This window comes from Enoplosus armatus, chromosome 22 (assembly GCF_043641665.1).
Source record: "Enoplosus armatus isolate fEnoArm2 chromosome 22, fEnoArm2.hap1, whole genome shotgun sequence".
Taxonomy (NCBI): Eukaryota; Metazoa; Chordata; class Actinopteri; order Centrarchiformes; family Enoplosidae; genus Enoplosus; species Enoplosus armatus.
In genome coordinates this window covers 10,139,100-10,161,878 of record NC_092201.1, presented here as the reverse complement: position 1 = coordinate 10,161,878, position 22,779 = coordinate 10,139,100, and the positions used below count along the sequence as shown (strand labels likewise).

The 22,779-nt window shown below is 43.0% G+C and overlaps 2 protein-coding genes across 2 annotated transcripts; both read right to left on the bottom strand.

Annotated features, from left to right (window-relative positions):
• Nucleotides 1-745: 745 nt before the first annotated feature.
• LOC139305136 (glucoside xylosyltransferase 1-like) lies at nucleotides 746-7,047 on the bottom strand. Its single transcript, XM_070929084.1, has 7 exons — nucleotides 6,845-7,047; nucleotides 5,758-5,965; nucleotides 5,509-5,640; nucleotides 4,973-5,224; nucleotides 4,649-4,772; nucleotides 4,331-4,503; nucleotides 746-1,010 (listed from the first exon to the last, which is right to left on the bottom strand). The coding sequence occupies exons 1-7, from the start codon at nucleotides 7,045-7,047 to the stop codon at nucleotides 849-851; spliced, it is 1,254 nt and encodes a 417-aa protein (XP_070785185.1). The 3' UTR covers nucleotides 746-848.
• Nucleotides 7,048-8,315: 1,268 nt separating this feature from the next.
• LOC139304951 (YY1-associated factor 2-like) lies at nucleotides 8,316-22,699 on the bottom strand. The gene is made up of 4 exons (XM_070928876.1): nucleotides 22,674-22,699; nucleotides 22,136-22,261; nucleotides 11,629-11,784; nucleotides 8,316-11,218 (listed from the first exon to the last, which is right to left on the bottom strand). The coding sequence occupies exons 1-4, from the start codon at nucleotides 22,697-22,699 to the stop codon at nucleotides 10,966-10,968; spliced, it is 561 nt and encodes a 186-aa protein (XP_070784977.1). The 3' UTR covers nucleotides 8,316-10,965.
• Nucleotides 22,700-22,779: the final 80 nt, after the last annotated feature.

The following is a 22,779-nucleotide window of genomic DNA, read 5'->3' as shown; positions in this document are numbered from 1 at the left end:
TGTAGAAAATCACATGAAAAACTATTCCAGAAATTGTTTACACTGAAATTATTATTTCTCCATGTTCTTCCATCTTGTTGGTAAAGAAGTGGTTTCTGAAGGTTGAAAAAGTGCTTACATTTCTCAAAATGGGCCCTGCTGAAAGCCTTTGTCCAGTTCTGATATGATTTTTGTCTCTTTTAATAAGAGTGTTTTACAAAGTTCAATAAATTCTCCAATATGGAAAGCCAAGAGCTACTCTTCCAAACTTTTACAGACATTTAGCACCATGACGAATATTCACCTTTCAAAAGGCACTGAATGGAGAAAATTATTACATGGAACACAATAGATGCTTGTTGGTTTTTAAAGAAAAAATCCCAAGATGTCAGTAAAATAAAATGTTGTGAAAGTCTGTGACAAAAACACATGGGAAATAAATCCACATGTACTAAATGTATTTGTCAGACATTTACATCACGCTCTTATCCAGAGCAACTTAGAAGAGGTAAACAGTTCCATCTGTCTTACTGAGCTTTAAGCAGCTGCTCACCAAAATCACCCAAAAGGCTCCATTCATTAGTTGTCCACAAAGTAGTCTATGCACCTTCGTTGTTTTTGACGTTTGCCAGGTAAAAACGCTTTAACAGCGCTGCATTTCTTCAGTAAAAAAACTCTTTGAACACGAGGTTCAGATAGCAAGATTAGAAGTAAGCCATCCACTTTCTTGCTCGAGGACAACAGGTTGGGTTGTGGCCAGTCACAATCAGCACTGCTCCTCGTCTTTCTGACCAAGCTTGTAAAAGTTAGGCTGAGGAACAGTCTCTCTCCTTCCGGCCTCTGTCCCATCATTGCGATAGTTTTTTTTGTCATCGTCCACGCGAGGCCTTCCTGTTGATGTTTGCCAGGCTGTGTGCCAGTCTCTTAGTGAAGAGCGGGTGGGATTTACCACAATAAGTGTGCGTTGTCTTCAACAGTTCCTCTTCTAGAGGATCCAACAGAGAAGTCACTGGGTCTGCACCAAAAGAGTACTGGAACCACAAAAAAATTAATTGGTTGGGTTTAGTGTGATTACATTTGCTTAGAAGTTCTAGAGATACATTTTGAGAATAAGATCCTCAATTTAAATACACTGATCTTACATATCGAGACATTCAGGCATTTAAAAGTGCAGAATAGACACTTCATGTGCTAAAACAAGGAGTAATACTGAGTATAAAGGCAGACTTGTGATATCTATCTGGTCTCATGTTGCCAAGGAAGATGACTTGTACTCTTCAGAGAGCTGAAACACGGGGGTGGTGGTTGTCTAAAGGTTGGAGGAGTTGGCTCGGAAACATAAAAATGAGCAGCTGAAATCCCAAACTACTGTCGAAACTCCCCCGAGGACGGCTCTCAAGCAACTACTGTTCCAGTGGAATTGATCCGATTCCCTCAGTAAGTAAGCAAAGTGGTGCTTTGGGCAGGGAAGATATCTTTCCCTGGATAAATTAAAAACTAAATCCACAAGGCACACTGAACTCAGACGGGACTCCAAATCTAATCTGATCGGTCAGGCGGGCAAAACATAAAGCAGCCCACGTTGCCGGAGTCAGTTTTATGCTATAGGCTTACCGTCCAGTGATAACTGGGGATTATGGAAGAAATTTCATGTCTTCCCAATAATGAAGGAGCCTTTACAACGCTCCGAGGAAATCAAAGGGGAATTACCATTTTTTATGCCAGCTCATTTGCTTGCGGTTGGGTCCCTGATATTGGGTCACAAAGAGAATGGCGTTTTTTATGTGCACATACTTACACACACACACATACATATACACACACGCCGGTCATAAAGTTGCATTTACAGTTGGTGTATTGATTTTGTGTGGCTGATGGGGCACTGTTGGTGTGCAGACTCCAACTCTAAACGTACCGCCAGCTGTAAAATTTAACTGCTGCTTCCTGGGCTCAGCTTCTTGCAATGGAGGGAGGGAGGGAAGGGAGGCTTTATGACGGACAGACCGCTGTGGTCTGTTCGAGACACAGACAGACAGGCAGACAGACAGGGAGGAGCACTACCGCTTGTATTCCCATCCCTTTGTGTGAGGATATGGGACATGGACACTGATTTACGCACATTTGTCTCCAGTTTATTAAGAAAATTAACTTATCGAATTAATGACATTAACAATGGATGGATATAGGTCTGAATTTATCTGTTAATTGATCAACAGACAACAATTTTGATAATCGATTAATCATTTAAGTCATTTATCAAGCAAAAATGCTAATCATTCACTGATCCCAGCCTCTCAAATGCAAGGATTGTAACATTTTAGACTGTTGGTTAGACAAAACAAGCAATTTGAATATGTCACATTTCAAAGAGGAACAAGGAAGGATTAACTAAAAATGTATCCCCTTTTGAGCATCAAAAGAAAGCCATTTTAACCCTACAACAAGTATACTTGATCTTAATTGAACACAACTGTCACAGTAGGAACAGCACAGGTGGAAAAAGGCCTGTTTCAGACTCAACCCCTCTCACACGACCAGTGGCCTGATTACACAACTGCTCCACATTGCTAATCAACAGTATGTATGTGCTCTCTGTATGACCCTTTTAGATCTGCCTGCTCGTGTTAGCCCCCTTAGTTTTGTCTGCCTTTCTGACTGAAAATTTGTGTTGTGCCCATGCATATTAGACAAGTTGAACCCTACGAAATTAGTGTTTTGGGAGCATAACATTGCACATTGGGCCATGTTTGATGTTGGGTTGTTGCTACTTTGCCTGTTTCTGAGAGCAAATACAATCATGTATGACTTTGTTGTATTTCAACATTGAGTGAACGTGAGTCTGGGTTTGAGTCCTCTTTCCTGTGCCAGTTTTCTGAACCCTCACACTTTTACTGAACTGGCAATGTAGAGCTGTCCTCCATAACACCACACAGATAGTGTAGCCTGGGGTTCTGCTGCACTCAGACAAGCAAGAAATTAATGAGAAGGTCTGTCCAGTGACATGAAACACACAGCGGATCAATCTATACTCCTCCATCCTCCTGGCAAACCAGACTTAATCACATATCTATGAAAGTGTCAATACCTACATAGACTATTGGGAAAACAGTGTGTGTTAGTGCATGCTATGGGCCCTTGTGTAGCAGCACATACAGTATAGGTACATGTGTGTCTACAGCTGTGATTGATCCTGTCCTGTAAAGCTACAGTTTTAACTGCAGGCCATGGATGAAGTTATGGATCCGCCATCACTCTGGTCTGTGCTCAATGCTTTGTTAATAGGAAAGCAATGAGATTCCCAATGTTGATGGCTTCATTAAGTAAATGCCACTTGTGTCGTCAATATCATCACGCTGCTGGTAAACAACCCATAAACATCCTCATGGGGGAAATAAGCTTTCACTCCAACCTTCTGAAAATGGGGGAGATTTGTGTTTTTTCAATGCAGACAATCTGGTGTCACTAACACTTACGGTGTTCAGGGTCGGCACCAATCCAAAATCTCATCTAGGAGGGCAAAGAAACAGAGCAGTGGAGGAGAGCTGGAGTGTCACTGGTGTTATAAAAGGCCTCCTTCCATCAGATGTTGCACTAAATTACACTTACAACACTTTGAAAAGGCTCACCACGCTCTTTTTTTAAAACTTTGATGTATCCAAGCGACCTTTAACGGGCTTCATAGATGAAAATAAAAAAATGTAATACTATAAAACCAGTTTCCAAGTGTTTCCAGTCAAAAATAGAGTGAGCTGCAACATGAGGCTGCCTTCTACCATCAATATCTGCCTGTATAATGAGTTGTTAAAGCAGTCTGGGACAAAGCCTTTGAAGCATCAGGGCCAGACACTAAAACCTGTTAATATTTTAGATTATTGACTGCACACATCTTGATATGATGTCTTCTTATCTACATGTGGTCTTTCAATAATTGGAGGTGAAACAGATCACAGAAATGCAAGGACCTCTTCAAGAGTTTCTTTCCCAAGTTTCGCACAAGTCTGCAGCGATGAAGATGGCTACACTGAACAATAAAAAGCTATTAAAAGAAGAATGGTAGTGCAGTTAACTTTATGCACTTAGTGCAACATTAGATAACATTAAAGCAGATAAATCTTGGAAGTTGATGCTTAAGCTGTTCGAGTTCAATGTTAATACAGATCATTTTAATGTCTTTTTTTCCTCTTTCTTGTAGAGAGTTCTGTATTTTACTGGTGCTATTTGTTCTGGTCTGCACAGTGCGCAAATAAGAAGAGGCCTATATTGGATACCGCAACTTACTTCACAAAGCCTAGATATGGACATGTGTATTCAAGCATCTAACATACACTTACACCAACAAACCAATGCCCACCTTTCGTATGGCCTCGTAAACAGCCCTGAAGGCAGGCTGCTTATGGTCATGGTAAACCCCTCTGTTTCCGTGCAGTATGTAGATGCCATCTTCTTCAGCTGACGCACAATTACTGCCATAGATGCAATGATCTGGACGATAATTCCACTGGCACGGAAACTCCAGCAAGCTCTCTAGGAATGGAGGAGCAGAAATACAGAAATATTTTGTCAACAAATCAGTGAATCCCTCTTCAATTTGCCTATGGAGGCTACAAAGCATTAGGTATAAATGCATACAGTTGGGTATATGCAAATTCACTTGCATGTGCAGCCTTACCCGGGTTGTGGTGGAAAATGATATTGAGAAGGTCCTGGTCTCCCCAGGTGATGTTGAGTTTGTATTTCTGAAGTAAAGGCATCAGCAGCTCCTCCCAGCGGAGCCCCACAGACGTCATGTCATTCTGTCAACACGGACATGTAAACACAAAAGTCAAAAAGACGCCTTTACTGTGTCAGGACGTTGTCAAGTGTTGGGAGCTTCAGCTTGCAACAGGATCTAATTAAATCCTTCCACAGACTTTAGTGCGCATCAACTGCAGCAGAAGGAGGACATCTTGTGGCCAATAAAAGTAGTACACAAATACAGTAAAACCAGTAGAACCTTAAAGAACATGCTCCTCATCCTTGTCATGTTCATGAGCATGACTCCTGAGTTGATGCCCGTCCTGCCGTAGAAGGGGTGGCGGGCGAAGCGGTTGTACCAGGCGATGCGGGGCTCCTCGTGTTCCGGGGCCATGGCAGCCAGCTGGGAGGAATTAAACTGGGACAGGAAGGCCCACAGGCGGTCTACAGGCTGCAGAAAGAGGATGTCTGAGTCGACGTACGCAATCGAGTCGACATCCTTTAGGATCAGCTGCACAGATTGAAAAAGACACAAAAAGACAGGTGTCACTTAGATTAATGGTGTCTCCAGTGTTTTGAATGATGTAGCTGGTGGTATGTTCTGTAGTGGTCTTACAAAGAGATTCTCCTCAAGGTAACAGAATATAAGACATTCTCTATATTGTGTAAAGGTGAACTTCAATGATTTGGAAACACTGCATTTCACTACAGTACTCCCAAATCTATATAAAGACATGGTATGCGTTTCCACAGTGGTTCTCTTGATGAAGAGTATTCCCACAATAAGAAACTCACAGGTAAGAAGAGCCTCTGAGAAGCGCAGGGTTTGAAGAGTTTCTTCCACTCGGCTGCGTTCTCACTGGGGAAGCTGATGGAGTAAACTGTGTAGTTGAACCTGGAGTGAATAAAACCCGGCCACGACTCCAACTGGAACAAAGACAACACATTAAATAGCTAGTAGGGACAGATGGTGTACGATATGATCGAAGAAGCAATTTGCAGGTCCGTTTTCAGACGATAACTTTCCAAATATTTCCCACTCACAGCTTCCATGAAGCTGGCGTGCAGTTGATCTTCAGCGAAGATGTGCAGGGAGAGGCGCTTGATGCTGAAAAGCACAGCAGACTTGATCATGGTGAGAGTCTCCTCCAGCCTCTCCCCACAGGCCACCACGGCCAGGTGCATGGGAGGTTCAGGTCTGCTCTGAAGGCCACCACCCGCCTCCACCTGACCCCGCTGACGCATGATGTACCTAAGTGAGAGGATGGAGAGTCAGACGGATGTTATAATAACTGAATGTACCTTTTCTTATGAGTCACACTTTCTTGGTTAAATCTCTTTACACATTCCTGATGGCAAACTTCCAAGGCACTCTGAGTCCTGAGTCCTATAATAATAGGCTTGTAATATTGCGCGGCAGGCAACTACTAACAATTCAACCGTCCACAAGCTAAAAATTTTTCTTGTTACGTGTCTTTGTCTTTGGCATAGACTAAAGTTGAAGTCAAGTCAGTTTTTTAGCAAAAATACCAATCATTCTCTGTTTACTCGACAAACAAGCAATCTGAAGACTATAGGCTTCAGGGAATTTAAAAGAAATCTGCTAACATGTTTATTATGCAGTAGTATGCCCTATGGCTTTAATCTTGACTCCCTTCCCTACAGCCATGATGGCAGTGATTTCTGTAAGACACTGGAAACTATCCAGAGCAGAGACATAAATAGTCAGCTGTGAAACCAAACACAAAATGAATACAATGTAAATTTACCAAATGGTGAAGCTGGTTAGGGCTGTGGGAGACAGGCTGTTGTTGTAGGCTATTCTTCCTCTGACAACTGTATCTGCAACTTTAGTGACGTATGAATCAATCTCAGAACAAACCGGACGTGAAGTCACACACCTGTCCAAGTCTCGCGTCCCTACTGTCCTCAGACATAGAAAAATGTAACGAAGGACTTTGTCGGCATTGGACCGTTCACTCAGTCAGCGTCACATTCCTATACATCACAAGTGTGGTACAGATCTTCATCTGTATATATCTTCACCTGTACCCACGCTAATCGTGTGAAATGTAATTTTTCAACAGTTGACCCCCGTTGAAGCAGGAAAGACCTGAAAATCCAGTCCTACCTGTTATACCAGTGTGGGCTTTGGGGCCCAGTTTTCTCCGCGGCCCCTCGCCTGCCTCCGGCGACTCTCGGTGGGATGAAAACCCTCTTCGGTCCGTTTCCTCCGACCGGCACGTCCGAGTAAACCAGCTTACTGTAAACATACAAGCCCGAGAACACGGCAAACACCGTGCACAGCATTAGTGCACGAATGTAACGCCGCATTATGGAGTTTGAAAACGCAACTCGGAGCTAAAGTCATGACACAGAAACTAGCATGTAATAATAACTGTGAAGTCCAGCGCAATGGTAACGTACTTCCGGTCAACGTTAGGAAAATAAAACTCTTGTAAACCGTGGCTATAACGCCCTCTGGCGGCCATATTTGCTTTGGAAAAAATGCTACTGTAGCTTTATTTACTTATTTACCTGTTTTTAATCTGAAAGAACGATCTGACTTTTCCAATGAGCGGTTTGGGAAGAAGCTCCTCGTCTTTCTCCGTAGCATGCTCCAAAACTAGATTACAATACCATGAATCAATGTAAAATACTGTGTAACAATGTTAAAAACATAATGGCTTCACAGCTATCAAGCTCACATCAGATTTCCGATGTTTTTGACCCTATAGTATATTAGGCATGTGCTTTTCTGCTCATTTTATTTTTAGTATGTTTGATTCCTTCTATTGAAGATTACATAATATATATTTGACACACACCAGAAACCTTAATACACATTATATACTTGTGATCTTAACTGTATTGTATTATTTCATGAAAATGTCCAATACTTGTGAGTGGTGTAAATTAGTTTCTGTTCACCCACTGTCCTTTTTCGCCTTTTTAGTAGTAACAGTTTTTGCTTTTATTTTGAAGGCGATAACAAACCTCCGGGTTTTATCTCTATTCAACCCGTTTCACTTGATGCACATCATCCAACACAGGCAGGAGGTCGGGACCCTAAATGGGGGAAGGGTGGGAGCAATAAGCAAAGTTGATTCCTCCCTCTCCCTCCCCCCTCAGGCTCCGTCTGCAGCAACTTTCAATTGATTTCACCTCTGAAAAGACCCATTCATGGCTTTAAGTGACTAGTCGTCTTTATTGAGGTGGCTCCACTAGACAACAGACCTGAACGTGCATTTTCATTTAGAGTGTAATAAGGTTATTGACTAATGTAGTAGTTAGTTAATTAATAAGTGCTTAATAACTACTGAATGCCTATATACTTATGTCGTGAAAAGGTTTGACTCAACTATTACATGGATGGGGGTACGCAAAGTTTTGCATTATGGGCCGTTATCTGTTAAGTAAACTCAGAACCTGCATGTACTGTGTTGAAGATAAGCAGCAGTTATTAAATTGTTCACCAGGTGGAGCTAAAAACAACATAAAATACTTTTCTCAGAAAACCCCCCAAAACAGATTAGTATGAAACCTGAATGAGAAGGAATTGTGTGCATAAAAAGACTTTTTTTGTTTGAATTTTGTTATTTTCTTATTCAGACATGTAATAAACAAGTTCACACATTTGAAAACAATTGAGCATGGCAAAGCAAAACAAAACAAAATATATCAACAAGTGACACTAACATATTTTTAAGTGTCTTTCCATTTTTGCCACAACCAAATAACAAATGTCTGTCCAAACAGTTGTCACGAGTCCACACACCTAGTCCCAGCTAGTGCAGTGAACCTATGAGGATACGTCTCTGACACATTAAACGATGCTAACAAACTAAGAGACATAGCCTGTCCCACAATATACCGAGACCATAATATTATCATGCCATGACAGTTCTCAGGATCTGTGCTAAAATGTTAAAGTAAAAATCTCGACAATAACACTGGTATGATGGATAATACAACCACATCAAAACATTGTAGTACAATATTTTAGAAATATCCATTTTATCTGTGTAGTATTCTACAGGTTTTATAAGTTATTGTGTAGTTAGGTTGATCTATAGTTGTTCTGCTGGGAGTTTAGTAGATTCTAAAGCTCCCCCACTTTGCTACATCAAAATGGAGGAATTTAAACAGTTTCTGAAGTCCATCATGCCGCAGGCCATCGCCTATACAGCTGATAAATGTGCATGTCCAGAAGTCGAAGCTCATGTTTGGTCTTACAAGCACCGTGCTGTATCCAGACCGGGTCCATCGTGGGGGCAGAACAGCATGAGCGCCCTCTGGTTTTCCACTGTGACACTGAGCAGCTGCAGCCCTGTTTGTGCAGCAGAGATTTAAAAGGAGAATACTGGTGTCGTTCACAACTACGGCCCCTTAACTACCTTCTACATTTAATTGACAGTTCCTCAGTCATTGTGCAATCGACTTTTCTTTTTGCATCTCTGAAACAAACTTTACTGTCATAAACCTGGCTTGAAAGTAGCTCTTGTTCGAGACAAAAAAAAAGCATGAAAAAAAAGCAGAAACATGATGATGTTTTTGAAGATTTGTTTTTACCGTATTTGTGTAAATGAATCTCATTCTGTGGGAGTCATGTGATTGACAGTAACCATGGTGTAACATTATGATGAAGGATGTCAGTGATTGCATTTACAATGCGACAGATAAAGTATGACAGAGTTTCACATCGACTGTAATTAATTACAAAGCTCGGATGATTCTTAAAGCTGCATTAAGTGATTGTTTTGATAGCAAGAGGGTACAGGAAGACTGCAAACTCAACTCAAAGAAACAAAGCCCTGAGAGACTTTAGCTGGTATGGCTAATATGTTAGCAATGTATTGCCTACTTGCATATCTAGCAGTAATATACCAACATAAGCATCCCTTTTGGATTAGTGTTTTTGGCCTACTGACCAATATTAGCCCAATATTTACCTTCTAGCTATGGTTTGGACTGTACTTGACTAGTAGCCAGTTAGCTAGTGACTGGTAAAGACTTTATTTACAGCTAGTTAGCTAGTAGCTGGTAAGGACTTTCTTTACTGGCTAGTAGCTAACTTCAACCTTGCTGACCAGGTAGTGTAACAACGGCTTGTCTGAACTAGTTTGCCGGACATGGATGGTCTGTGGTTGGTGTATGAAAGGGTCAGAGTTGCTTATTCTCTACATGTTCAGCTACCCAAATGAATTGCTTCTATATTTCTATCAAAAATATCACTTAATGCAGGTTTGTGGTTGTTGTTCATATACTCTACAAATTGAATGGCCGCAAAGATAGAAAAACAAAACCCTGATTGTATATCCAACTTGGCAAACTGGGAATAATGTAAAACAGGGGTAGAGTCGATTATTGGCTCAAACTGAAAACAAAAAAACACCGGTATTATCCTTTAAAATCATATACTATACCTTCCTGCACCCTTTTTAAAAGAGGACTTTTATCAAAACCTGCCCGGAGCCTTTACACGGCCATAACAAGCTTTACCTGAACTAAACAAACCTGCTCCAAACGTTACACAAAAACACCAAATGGTGCCAGTAGGAGTACTGCTGCTATGCTGTGTGAAAAAAGTCACTCTACAGCAGAAGGCAGTCCAGAAGTAAAAGCTTGGAGTATCAAGATCAGGAGCAAAGGTTCACTGTAAGGTTGAAGGTTCGGTGTGTAGTAGATGGTTCAGGTTTACAACAGGTGGGCAAAGATTCCAGACAGAGGCGGAAGAATAGGTCACTCTGCCAGCCACTGAAGATGATGTCAAAGGTGGGGCTGCACCTTTCCTTTAACAAAAAAATTTAATAAAAACCGTAGGGTGGAAACCGTACAGGACCATAAAGCTTGTCCAAACTGAAGTTCAAGTTCCTCGTCAGAATAAAACTGTCTTAGTAAATATTCTAGTAGCGAGCTTTGGACAGCATGCTGGATCCTTTCGATACACCAAATGTCCACGTGGAAATGTAGATCACTAAAAACTTGAAGATGGAGCAAAATTGTTTCATATTGCTTTCTAAATGCAGAATGCCAGTGCTGTGGAGGCTCTTTAAACTGATTAAAACTCACCAAATCTGATTTTTTTGGCAACTTGTTCTCTGATAAATGGGCCTCAATTTGACATATCCAAATGAAAGAAAGTGTTTCAGTCAGTATTGTGCAGCTCTAAAGTAGAGGCTCCACCAGCGACCCGGGGACTTGCAGATGAGATGTGGGTGGGGGCCGGGGCAGGGTTTTTGAGGGGGTGACTCAGTGGGACTCTCCGTTGACCGAGCTCCCCTCTCCACGGGGTGAGGACGAGCGGGAGAGCCCCTTCTCTGTGTTCTCTGAGCTGGAGCCGTTCTGGCTGTGGTGGTCAGCCGCGGACGCGGTGCTGGACGATGTAGCCGAGGTGGACGAGGGCTTGGCCTTCTCCTTAAAGTCCGTTATGATGACTGTCAGGTCCCCAACCGTCACCTCCAGGTGCTGGGCGCTGCTCCGGTCGATGTTTTTTAATCTGGGCCTGGTGAGAGAGTGGAAATGTTGAAGAGAAAGTGAGGAAAAAAACAACAACAAAAGGAGAGCTGAAACTTTAAAATCCTGCATGAGGTTTTGTAATAACGTGAGTCAAACAAGTGCAAAATACTATTTTTCCATTTGATTCACCTGAGAGTGAAAAGCACCTTGATCTTTTTGTGACAATGTCACTGAAAACTCCAAAGAGCATCTTCCAGGCACTACTTTGAAGTTTATTTCTGGTGTTTCCCACCCTCCTCACTTCTGTCTTTTGAAGTGCTTTATGGAATATGACAACACGTCAACCTAACGTCAGGTGGCAACCGAAGGCACCATCTATGGTTTCTAGTGTTTATTCATGCGTCCCTGTAATGTCTGATTCCTGTTGATCCCTCCACCTCGTGTCAGCTTGTTTACCTCATCTTCTTGTGACTGTTCTTCTTGAGCGCCGGCTCTCTGTCGCTCTTCTCCCTCTCTACTCTCTCCTTCTTTTCCTTTTTGGGCTGCGAGGGCAACACAAACTGCTGCGTTACCTGCTGCTGCGAGACGAGCTGGGAGACGGGACGAGGCTTCCTGATCCGGGGAGAGGAAGGGAAGGGAGGGGAAGGGGAGACATATAAAAGGAGAAAGAAAGGGAGAGTGTGGCAGATTAATGAGAGGGAAAATCACGGTGAACACATGGCTTCATGCTAGCGTACCACCATAATCAAGAGCCAATAATCACTGCCAGTGCTGGTTAGGGTGGTGCTGGTGAAGTGTTCTTAACGCTGGCAAGTGGCAACACACACTGAGTACGTTCATAATGAAACCCAGGATTCAGCCATCTGTGAGATATGTGGTGTACCTGCACAGGCTTGTTTTAGTGCTCAGAGGGAGAAACATTGACGAGCTGAGATCTATTTCAGTGAACACAACAAAGATGTGACGGGAGATTTTAAGTGTGCAAAATACGATACGGTTTCAGTATGGTTTTGCGTGGTTTTATAAAAGCAGACGCTAACTCACAGAGAAATCCATGAAGCTAAGAGGGGTGTGATGCTGTATGTAAAGGAGAAAAGTGAGTCAGTTCTGACCTCAACTACAGTGTGTCATATTTTAAAAAGGTCACACCCAAGATGTTTACCCCCCCCCCCCTTCCCAGATGTGGACTCTCCAGTTCTCCTGCACTGCAGTCTTTGTCTCTGACTCGGTGTAAACAGCCGTAAATCCTGTCGTTGCTATTGCAGCATCATTGGCATGATCCCTCACCAGCTTCCCATCCAAGATCACTGTCAGATGAATTAGTGGCTTCTGAGTGTAATTATATTTTCCATGATGGTTTTTTTTAGATGTTGCTTATAGATTATGTACAAAAACACAGTGATGTGTTTGCTGCCTTGGCTTGTTTCAGGCATTAAAAGTCCCTTGTTTGTTATGGATGACAGAGAAACAGCGTTCACTGATGGCAGTGATCATATCAAATATAACTCTGTGGAACATGGTTAACTAAATGTTCCTCCTCACAGTCACATTTCCATCCTCCGTGAGTGTCTGCTGTCTCAAAAATGATACATTATGCAACTGGTCTGGCAACAGTTTGCATGCATGAAGGCTGTGATCGTGTTTCTGTGCAGGAGTGTGTGAGTATGTGTGTGTGTGTGTGTGTGTGTGAGTATGTGTGTGTGTGTGTGTGTGTGTGTGTGTGTGTGCGTGCGCGTGTTTTGTTGCTGGCAAAAGCCTTAGCCGAGAGGCGAGTGTATTGAAAAGGCCATCTGTTGAGGGAGCCTACACATCTATTGCCTGATTTTGCACGCGCACACAAACACATTCACACATAGACACAGTTATATGTATGAATGCACCAATGCACATCACAGCGTGCGGATACTGCATCAAAAGGCAAAAGTGGTGTACACAAATCAAAACTGGGTGCACATGAAAACGTATGCATGCTTTTATAAACGAATGCGATCAACAAGACAACGCATACACTAAGGCACATTTAGCCACATGCACATGGCTGCACACATGCACGCAAACACACACACGCAAACACACACACACACACACACACACAGCAGTGAGCAGATGAAGCATGAGGGCATGATGAGAACAGCAGAAGAGCACAGTGTGTTTTCTGAGCCCTGTAGAGCAGTCGTATTTGTAATTAGAGCTCAAAAAAATCAACACTGAAAACAAATTTCATAATTCAACAGCTTTTTATGATTTGAACAACAGATCAGGGCCTATGAACAATGGCCACTCACATGCCAAAACAGCACCATCACCTTACCTTGTGAAACGTAAGCTTTAAACTACTGTTCATACAATATAAAATATGTATCTTAGAATTTAGGCTAATGCATTTATGTTTTCATACTACAACAGCTTCACTCAAGTCTCTTAACCCGTGTATGAACCCTTCGAAAAGAATTGCAATTACAAAACATTGGCCTCCAGGTGCCTCATGAAAAATGTCCTTCTGCACTTGCCTAATGTAATTATGAGGGTGTAACACAGTCCAAGTACAGAGTGTACAAATGTGCGGGACTTGATAAAAAGCCATCCACAAAATTAGTTTGAGCACCTGGCCAAGTGTTGCTGTGCAATGCGCCACATTTTTCCCAAAAAGAGCCTTGGTGGCCTATTTAGCTTCATTTAGTTGCTCCTTCCTCCCTTTTCTAAGAGGAACTATGGAAGCTGGGGCTGCTGGTCTGCTGTCTTGTTCTAAGGGCAAAGCTGTTGTTTAACGGATCTGGGATGACCTAAATTGGGGCCCAGCTTCAAAGAGCCTCTTCCAGAGTCAGTTTTTTTTCCCCGAGTTATCATTGCCTTCACAGAACATGCAGTGATGCTAGCAAGGCTAGAGTGAAATGCAAATGGGTCTCTTGGCCTACATAACTGTCTGATAGGGAGGAGATGTAGAGATCCTCTAATATGTCTGTCTTGTCAGCACGACACTGCAGAACTGCTGACACCTTTTTTTTTAAATAAAAGCAGAGGCCTCTCAAAGTGCTCCGTTTCCCAGCTCAAGTAATTTGCTGCTCTCCTTGACATCCTTTACCCCGCAATGAAGAAATGTCTGGTTTTCTGAATTTACTAAAGCTCGCACACAAAAACGGCAATCACAACAGAATCAACCACCCTGCCCGAGGGCCGAAAGATAAAAAAATAAAAACAAGACGACTGGCTGCCTCATTCAGACCCTCCTTTGGTTTATCTCTGATTGATGATTTCTGTTCAGTATGTCATTATGTGCTTATGTGGCTGTGTAAGATTTACTGTATGTAATGAACAGATGAATTACTGGTGTCTCATTAATGCGGCACTGTATGTTTTGATTGATGTGAGATCAAGAAAAAAGTCACCTGAGGCCAATTATGATCTTTTCTCCCAACTATAAACATGTTTTGTACATCCTATCTTCTTCATGTATTACAATGGAGTTGATTTTCACTAATAGAGCCAGTTCAATAACCTGGAGATGAAAGAGGAGACAGACAACCTAATATTACCGCGAGGCAGGCCTAAACAGAGCTGCCTCTGTTAACCCAATCAGATGGTTATTATCTTAGCACTTAGGCCTTCGCTACTGGCCTCCATCTGGAAGCTGAGTGTGTGTGTGTGTGTGTCTATTGATTCCAACAGGAATTTCTGTGCCTAATGTAACAGCCTATTCTTTCTGACATGTGTTGGAGCTGTTGTTCCAAACAATATTTGCTCCACTCATGCCATCTATTCAACAGCAGCTAATCCCACACTGAAATTCTATTTGCTTGCAAAGGGGCAGTTAAAGAAAACAGTGGATATTAATCACAATGTCTTTATTTCTTAGCTTTTAATTCACAGAATGTAGCAATTTTCTTCCTGTTCACTTCTGCTGAAGTTTTTTATTAGCGCCATAAGATCATTCCCTCAAAAGCATAAGTGCAAAACACTCCACCAAACAATCATTTTCACTTTCCACCTGTCCAACTCACAATATTTTACAGATTTAGCTTTTTACGGCGAGCTAAAAGACAAAAGTCGTCCTGTCCTGCAGACAGGAGAGTACAAATGCTGCCACTGATCCGTCACACATTTCACTGACAGGGGAACTCTGGATGACCCCTTTGAAAATATGTCACACACAAACACACACGGCGTCTATTGCTATCTCTCTCTCTCGTCCTCCTTCTGATGCACCCACTGACCTCTCACTCCTCCACCTCTGGCCTCTGCTCGAAAACAGAGAGAAAGAAGAAGAAAGCAGTCGCAGCACCAACACTAGCAGAAAGTACCTCCTCCCTGATCTGGTCCCAGTCTGATAGTAAATGTTTGTCCACAACGATTTCAGTCAGTGGTCAAGTTGTGACTGAGGACGGTTTGGCTAGAAGTTTCTGCCACAGAGGACAAACAGGTCATCAACACCACAGCTCACAGAGACTCAGCAATTGACGGCGTGGTAGTGTATACGAGCCAGAATCTGTTCATAGGCAAATCATAATAACCTTAATAAAAGGACGACTTCAAAAAACAGCAACTATGAGTTGTCTAGTCGACTGAAATGCCAACAGACAATGGGATATTGAATTCAAAGACTTTTCAGTAACTTCAAATGTGCATATCCAAAACATCGACTTTTAATGAGTTTATAAAAACCGGCCTGTTTTCCACTTTGTGGTGATGCACTGTTCAGATAATCCAATGGGTTTTTAAGGGGCTATTAAGCCTAAGACATGTGAATTTTGTCAACCCATAAAAAAACACTTCCTTAAGTTTATCTGAGAAATTCAAAATCACCAAATTTGGAGATGCATGGTTTTAACAAGACAGCCACAATCGGTTCTGTGGTCTTTCAATGTTGAAAAAATTCCACGTTTTCCAAACATACCAACACAGTATTCTCACAATTCTTCACAGATCTTGTGAACACTTAAACTACTTTCTACCGAAGTATGCCTACCAACTGGTTTATCTCCACACTTAAAAGGAAGAAGCCACTCATCATGTTTTTGGGTGGACAGAACATCGAGACATAAAACTGAACGCTGGTGCTGCAACAAATCCAAAACCTCCACTGCAGCGGATACCACAGGAGGTGAAGTGTTTGTGCTAGGACAGGAGGGTCCATACAAATGAGTTGCATTGATGTAGGTGCAGTATTTTTCCAAAAAAAGAAAAACAAGTGTCTTGCTTTGAAAGTTAGGAGTCAGGGCAGTCTTTAGCTTTAGTTTTGGACAATGTCTTTGTTTTTGAAATATTTTCAAAGCTGGAAAATATGTGTCTCTGGTAATGTGTTTCATCCAAAAGACAGCAGTACAGAATCCTGCAGATGTTTGGACTGCTTGCTAACATTTGTCGAGTACATTGTGTGATGAGCAAACAGCCCACAGGACGGCTGATGGACTGAAAATAAGCACTGGAGTGTGCTGCTATAAACAAATCTCATCTCACTGTTCTGTGATGACTGTAAGATCATTGTGAAACAGCTCATTTTATGCCCTGTTGAACACTCTCTCAATGTAGGTGTAGGTGTGTGTCAGGTTTTCTATCAGCGGGTTGTAGGCTGCTCCTGGGAGCTCCTCCAACCCGATGATTAATGTCTCTCCCTGCCTGTACATGCTTCCACCGTGTGTGTGTGTGTGTGTGTGTGTGTGTGTGTGTGTGTGTGTGTGTGTGTGTGTGGAAGAGAGAGAGAGAGAGACAGATGGCTCTTCACGTCCTGTGGTTTATGACACCTTCTACAGCCCGCTAGCCTCTCCTCTCTCACACAAGCCCGCCTGCACACACATACACACACACACAGCAGTATGTCATGCATCAGTGTCACCGCAGTAATTACAGGCTTATCACGTAGCCATAATCTTGAGCCACAGTGACGTGATAACAGCCAGCTTCATTGTCCCTGGTGTACGCGCAGTGTTTGTATGCTGAGCGAGCGCTGAAACCAGTAACCCACACGACTGAGCCGACTGTGACTTACAAAGAGGATGTAATCGTTTCGATGGCGTGATCAAACAGTGACTGGTGATGTATACGGTCTGTTTTACACGCGTGATACCAGTTTATAGAAACGATTTGGATCAATCATTTTACTTAGTTGCAGTATTAATGTGAGCTTATCATATAAACAACATACATTTTGTCACTCTCACTTGCAGATCAAGCTCATGAAACCCATTCATCAGCATTTGTTGTTGCCTGTTCTAATGATCTGAGAGTGTCCGAAAAGACCTGGATATGTTTCATGAATCCCTCTACTTTACTGAGGACGTGCCTGACGCAACATTTAGCACCAAAGGTGCTGCGCAACCCCAGCATTTTGATTATTAACGCTTGAGGTGAATGAAAACACACGAGTCTGAGGTGAGAGTCGGCTCTCTGCTAGTTGCATGTTTTGTGTGATCAGATCGGGAAATGAACACTAACATTAACGCAGCAGCCAAACGGTGGCGTCTGTTGAATTGGCTTTCTATCACACATATTGACAGCTGAAGAACCAGATTAGTTTGTGGTTTAAAATAATTTGTTTGATTCTTGGTGTGGAGGAGGGCAGACCTTACCAAGAAGCTAATTATACACCTAATAGAGATGTGAGGATAGGGCAACTGATTTTATTGCCAAAAGGAAACTCTGTATTGAAGGCAGTGGAACAATACGATAGAACAGCTAATTCACACTTAACATACACTGTGCATTTCAAATGGGTACATTTTTCTTCAGGCAGCATTTAATATATGTACATATTGTATTGTGTTTTACTATTCCGCGGCAGTTGCGCGCATTTTACCAATGCAGATATTTTGAGAATAAACAGATGGAAAAGGGAGATAATTCATCTTTTCCTTTTTGCCACTCTGAAGATAAACCTGCTCTGTGCAACTCTCCCAGTTTCTGTTTCACATAATCAGATAGCTCCAGCAGGCTGATCACTATCTCATATCTATAATGGATACCTACAGCAACCAATCACTGGCTAGATTCGTAAAGATCATGCAAAAGCTTCCAAATGCCAACAATTTCATTACCAATATCTGCATCAAAACTTTTTATTATTTTTTTCCACTTGTCTTGTTTACATTGGACTAATCATTGTCTTCTTTTGGTAAAAAGCCCACAATTCGCTGGTTATTAAGTTATAGAAAACGAAGATTTGCAGCTGAATATCTTTGGAGTTTTGGACGGTTGGTCAGACAAAACAAGACATTCGAAGATGTCACCTTGAACTTAAGGTAGATTTTCACTCTTTTTTTATACTAAATGGTTAGTCAAGGAAATAATGGTCAGATTATTAGCTGCTACTTAAGTAGCCTACTTATAGGTGTTGGTTTGATAGATACTTGCCTTGCCTGTGTTCTTCTCATGTTTTTAATAAACTCAATACTAGATACATGGACTACGTCACATTGAAAGCTACATTGTTTTAAAAACTGCAATTGAGCCAACTGCACAATTACAACCCAGTTGTTTCGCGTGTGCACTGCACATGAACCATGAGTGCGAGCTTGTGCGGAGGACGATAAAATCTAAACAACCAAATGCTGACAGATTCCCAGCCAGTGCAGGACGGCTCGTGCTTGTTTAGGTGGAGCTGACAAAACCTGCACATCAGTCAATCTGTCACCGAGAGACGCCCTAGGTTAAGTTCAACTCCTGGAGAGAGAGAAAGAGAGAGAGAGAGAGGCAGACACAGAGCAAACACACACAGAATAGCTGTGAGATCGAAGAGATAAAAAGGTGGGGAGAGAGTGAACACAAACAAAAGGGCCAAAGGCAGAGAGAGATCTAATAGGAACATGATCAAGCTCACTGTCCTGACCTGTAGAAATATAATGCTGCTAGAACAAGCTCCTGAACGCAGAGCGTGCACACAGCGAGTGTTTCCCTGGTGGGCCTGACTTGTCAGAGCTCAGCTCAGTGAGCAGATGCAGGTGGTGTAGGTGAGACGCCAGAGAAGGTCACACTCACACACACACACAAGCACACGCGCCGCTCTATTACACCCAGTAGTATTTGGCTAAGGGCGGTGTTTAGGTTTGGCTTTAACAGCTATCTGTCAGCACCACTTCACATGACATTTTCAGCTTTTCTTCCAAACACCAGACAGGAGCTTTAACTCTGAAACATGCCTCATCTTCCATCTTATATTTAAGATGACGCTCTAATCCAGGATAAGTCTTAATGGGTGCACTGGGGGGCCTTCGGTGTCTTGCTCAAGGATGCTCTTTTCCTGTGTATTTCAGCCGATGTAGGAATGAAACAGGTGACCTTGCACTCATCAAACAGCCTCTTTTTAAAGCACCACACCGCTGGACGGTGACTTTCATCTGTTGTGCTGGTTTTCACAGGCTGGGACTGAGCCCAAAGAGTGGCAAGAAGATAAAATGGCTCTCCCACTTTTTCCTCAGCAAAGTCTTAAGGTAATGAGGCTGCATGATATGCTGTGATCCCAAAGCTCCAAGACAGCTTTAATTAAATACTGTAAGCTAGCAGAATGCCGTAGAAAAACAACATGTTTTTCCATATTAATCGGCACAAATGACTGCATCGGGTGTGCTGCCAGAGAGCTAAAAAAAATATGTACATGTAAGGAGAATATTTAAATGCAGGTCTCGCTTGTGTTTCTTCAAATTTGATTTCCGAGCAGCACAAGTTTTCCGAGCCGCTCACAGAATTAGCAGAACGTCAGCCAGTTCCCTCTTTGTCAATCTGTCTCTCACTCTTCCACTTCGCTCCACCTCCTCTGATAAGCGAGTCCAATCCTGCTGATGTATCCCTGTCTTCAGCCCTCGACAACGTGCTTTCAATCAGCCGGCAGCTTCGGGGGCCCCTGCAGTAGATCATCTCTCCACATCAGAGGGGGATTTAGGCAGCAAGACCTGCTCAACCTCACCTTCATAAAACATTCATCTTTATCTCTTGATGGCTATCTACATGCAAACTCTCTTCCCCCTAAAACATTTCTCTGCCATGTCCTTAAATGTTGCCTTTTTTTTTTTAGCACCCACCACCCCTAACGCTATCCATGGATCCTGTCAGGAAAAGTGACATTTTATGCAGTTAGCTGGTGTTTTCAACCTCACACTGGCTGTCATACCTGTGACCTTCAGGCTATGGGACACTTCCTCTGACCACTGGACACTCCATGCCTGTGTCAAGCCTTAATTCATTACTTCATGGTAATAGCTCAGTCATGCTTGTATAGCATCCAGCGAGGGGAATTTGCCATGTCCTACATTTATATTCTGCATGTCGTTTGCCCTTTAGCACCTTCGGCTTGCTCGCTGAGATATCCACTTGTCTGTTGTGTTTGGTCGTTAACAGCTGCGACCACCTGTGTGGCCATTTTGCTGCGGCATTAGCCCGCGTGTGGCCCGAGTATGCGTTTGCGTATGGCCTTCTGCTAGAGCATGACAACACCACTGCTACAACATCTCTGCGACACTGCAGTTGGGAAGACAGTGGTTTATTAACATTAAAATGACCCACTGTCCTTCTCATGGACGTTTTCTAAATGTGTGCGCGAGGAAATTCTGGATCCTTGTGTCCTTGCCAACTTCCCCCCCAAAAAATGCCCAGATGGGGAAGACAAAGGGCGTCACAGCTTTTGGTGACATGGGGATTCAGACAGGTTCTTGGCAAAGCTACACGCCGCTTGTTTTTACGGAAGCACACAAAGTCCCTGGAGTGTCCTCTCAACAATCAACGTTCACTTGCAATAAGCTGGACCCTACGACAACATGTCCGCTGCTCAATCTCTGCGTTTGTGTGAGCAGCAACAGTGCACTTGAGTGTGTATTAACAATGTGTGTTTGTGTATGAATATGTACGCAGTCATGTGCAAAATTTGCATGTTGAGTGCATCCGTACGTGAGTGTGTGTGTGTGTCTCTGATGACAGCAGGCTGATTAAGCTGTTGCATAGTAATGAGCTATGGCTGTCTGTCTGGCAGCTGCTCTGACAACCTCTTTTCACAACTAGCCCTCCCACACACATGCACACAAGTGCACACGCACACACATACACACAGGCATATAAGTGCATGCGCCAACGCGAGAAATACCACAATTCTGGAAAAGGCATCAAAGCTGACAACTGCACTGATGTGCTGTTGTTGCCGTTTAAATCATCGGGAAAGTTGTGCAAATGCAGAAGAGGATAATTGGTGATAACATTAAGGCAGGAGATCATGTAACAACAAACACACATGCTGCTTCCCATAGCCAGAGCTAACAGCTACACTTCCTCTCCTTCACCCTTTGTTGTGTTTTCATCCTGATAATGACTGCCACTCAGTGAATAACAGTCATTTCCTGCTCCAAATCACTGATGTCAGGACAAATATCAGCCACAGCACAGAGGGCACGGATTGTGTGTGTGTGCACCTACACACTGTGTGTGTATTTCTTGCTTGAGTACCTGTGTGTGAGTTTGTGTGCATGCGTGTTAGAGGCATCGAGCCCCCCCCCCCAACCCCCGTCTGTTACAAATATCTCCGGGGCAACAAGATGGATGTGTGCTTAAAGAGCAAGCCATCCCTCTCCCTCATTTTACGGAGGTCAGTGTCAACACCCGGGCAAGAACATGGAGACTAATGCACTGCTCAGAGGGAGAAGGGAGAGAATTAACAAATGTTGAGTTTGAGGAAAACATGGATAAAGTAGTTGTCATATCTTTTGCACAAAACATACAGAATATATGCTATGATTGCCAGAAAACTACAGGAAAAGAACTAGCTATGTTTGTTTATGTTTACTGTCTGAACTGTGTATAGAATGGTACATACAATTATCTTAATCCATTGTCTCGTGCTACAAATGCACAAATTGCTTAGAGGGAGAGGGGTGGTAGTGAGATTAAACTGTTCCTCATTTTGTTGGGGGCCCCTGAATCCCCCAAGGAACCTCCTTTGAGACCCGCTAATGCACAAGAGACCAAAGGTAATGTATATCCATCGCCTTACCTTGTTGATGTCCCCTTCCTGACATCACACATCATGCACTTAAAAGCTTCTGCCGTGTTCTTGTACGTGCACACGCTGCAGTCCCAAAACCCCTCGTCGGAGGAGGGCTTCGGTTGACGCTTCGGCCTTTAAAACAATAAATGTAAAAGGGAAAAGAGAGGAGAAAATTTAAAAACGGAAAGAGGTGGTGGGAGAGGAGAGGAAAGGGGGCGAGAGGAGACAAGAGTGAGTTCAGCGCGCATCCACGAAGGCTATCGATAGCAAACATCTGGGTAAGCCTATAGGATTTAGGAAATCATCTGCAAGCGCGCTGTGATCCGACACTGTAATTGGCGATGAGGTTTTAACACCCGCGCGCGCGCGCGCACACACACACGAACACGCACACACACACACATACATGCAGTGAGAGAGAGAGCGAGAGAGCGAGCGAGAGAGAGACCGTGGAGAAAACCCATTTTTTCCCCCCCGTGCGCTTGCCGATGTCCGCTCCCCTCTCCTAGCTTGAATATCTTGGACACACCGACTCGGTCGTTACCTTGTGGGACTCCTCTTGTCGCCCATGCCAGACCAGGGTTTATCTGGAGGTGCTGAGACGAGCAGAAGTCGTGTTATTTCCGATAATTTTAGCAAAGAAGCGATGC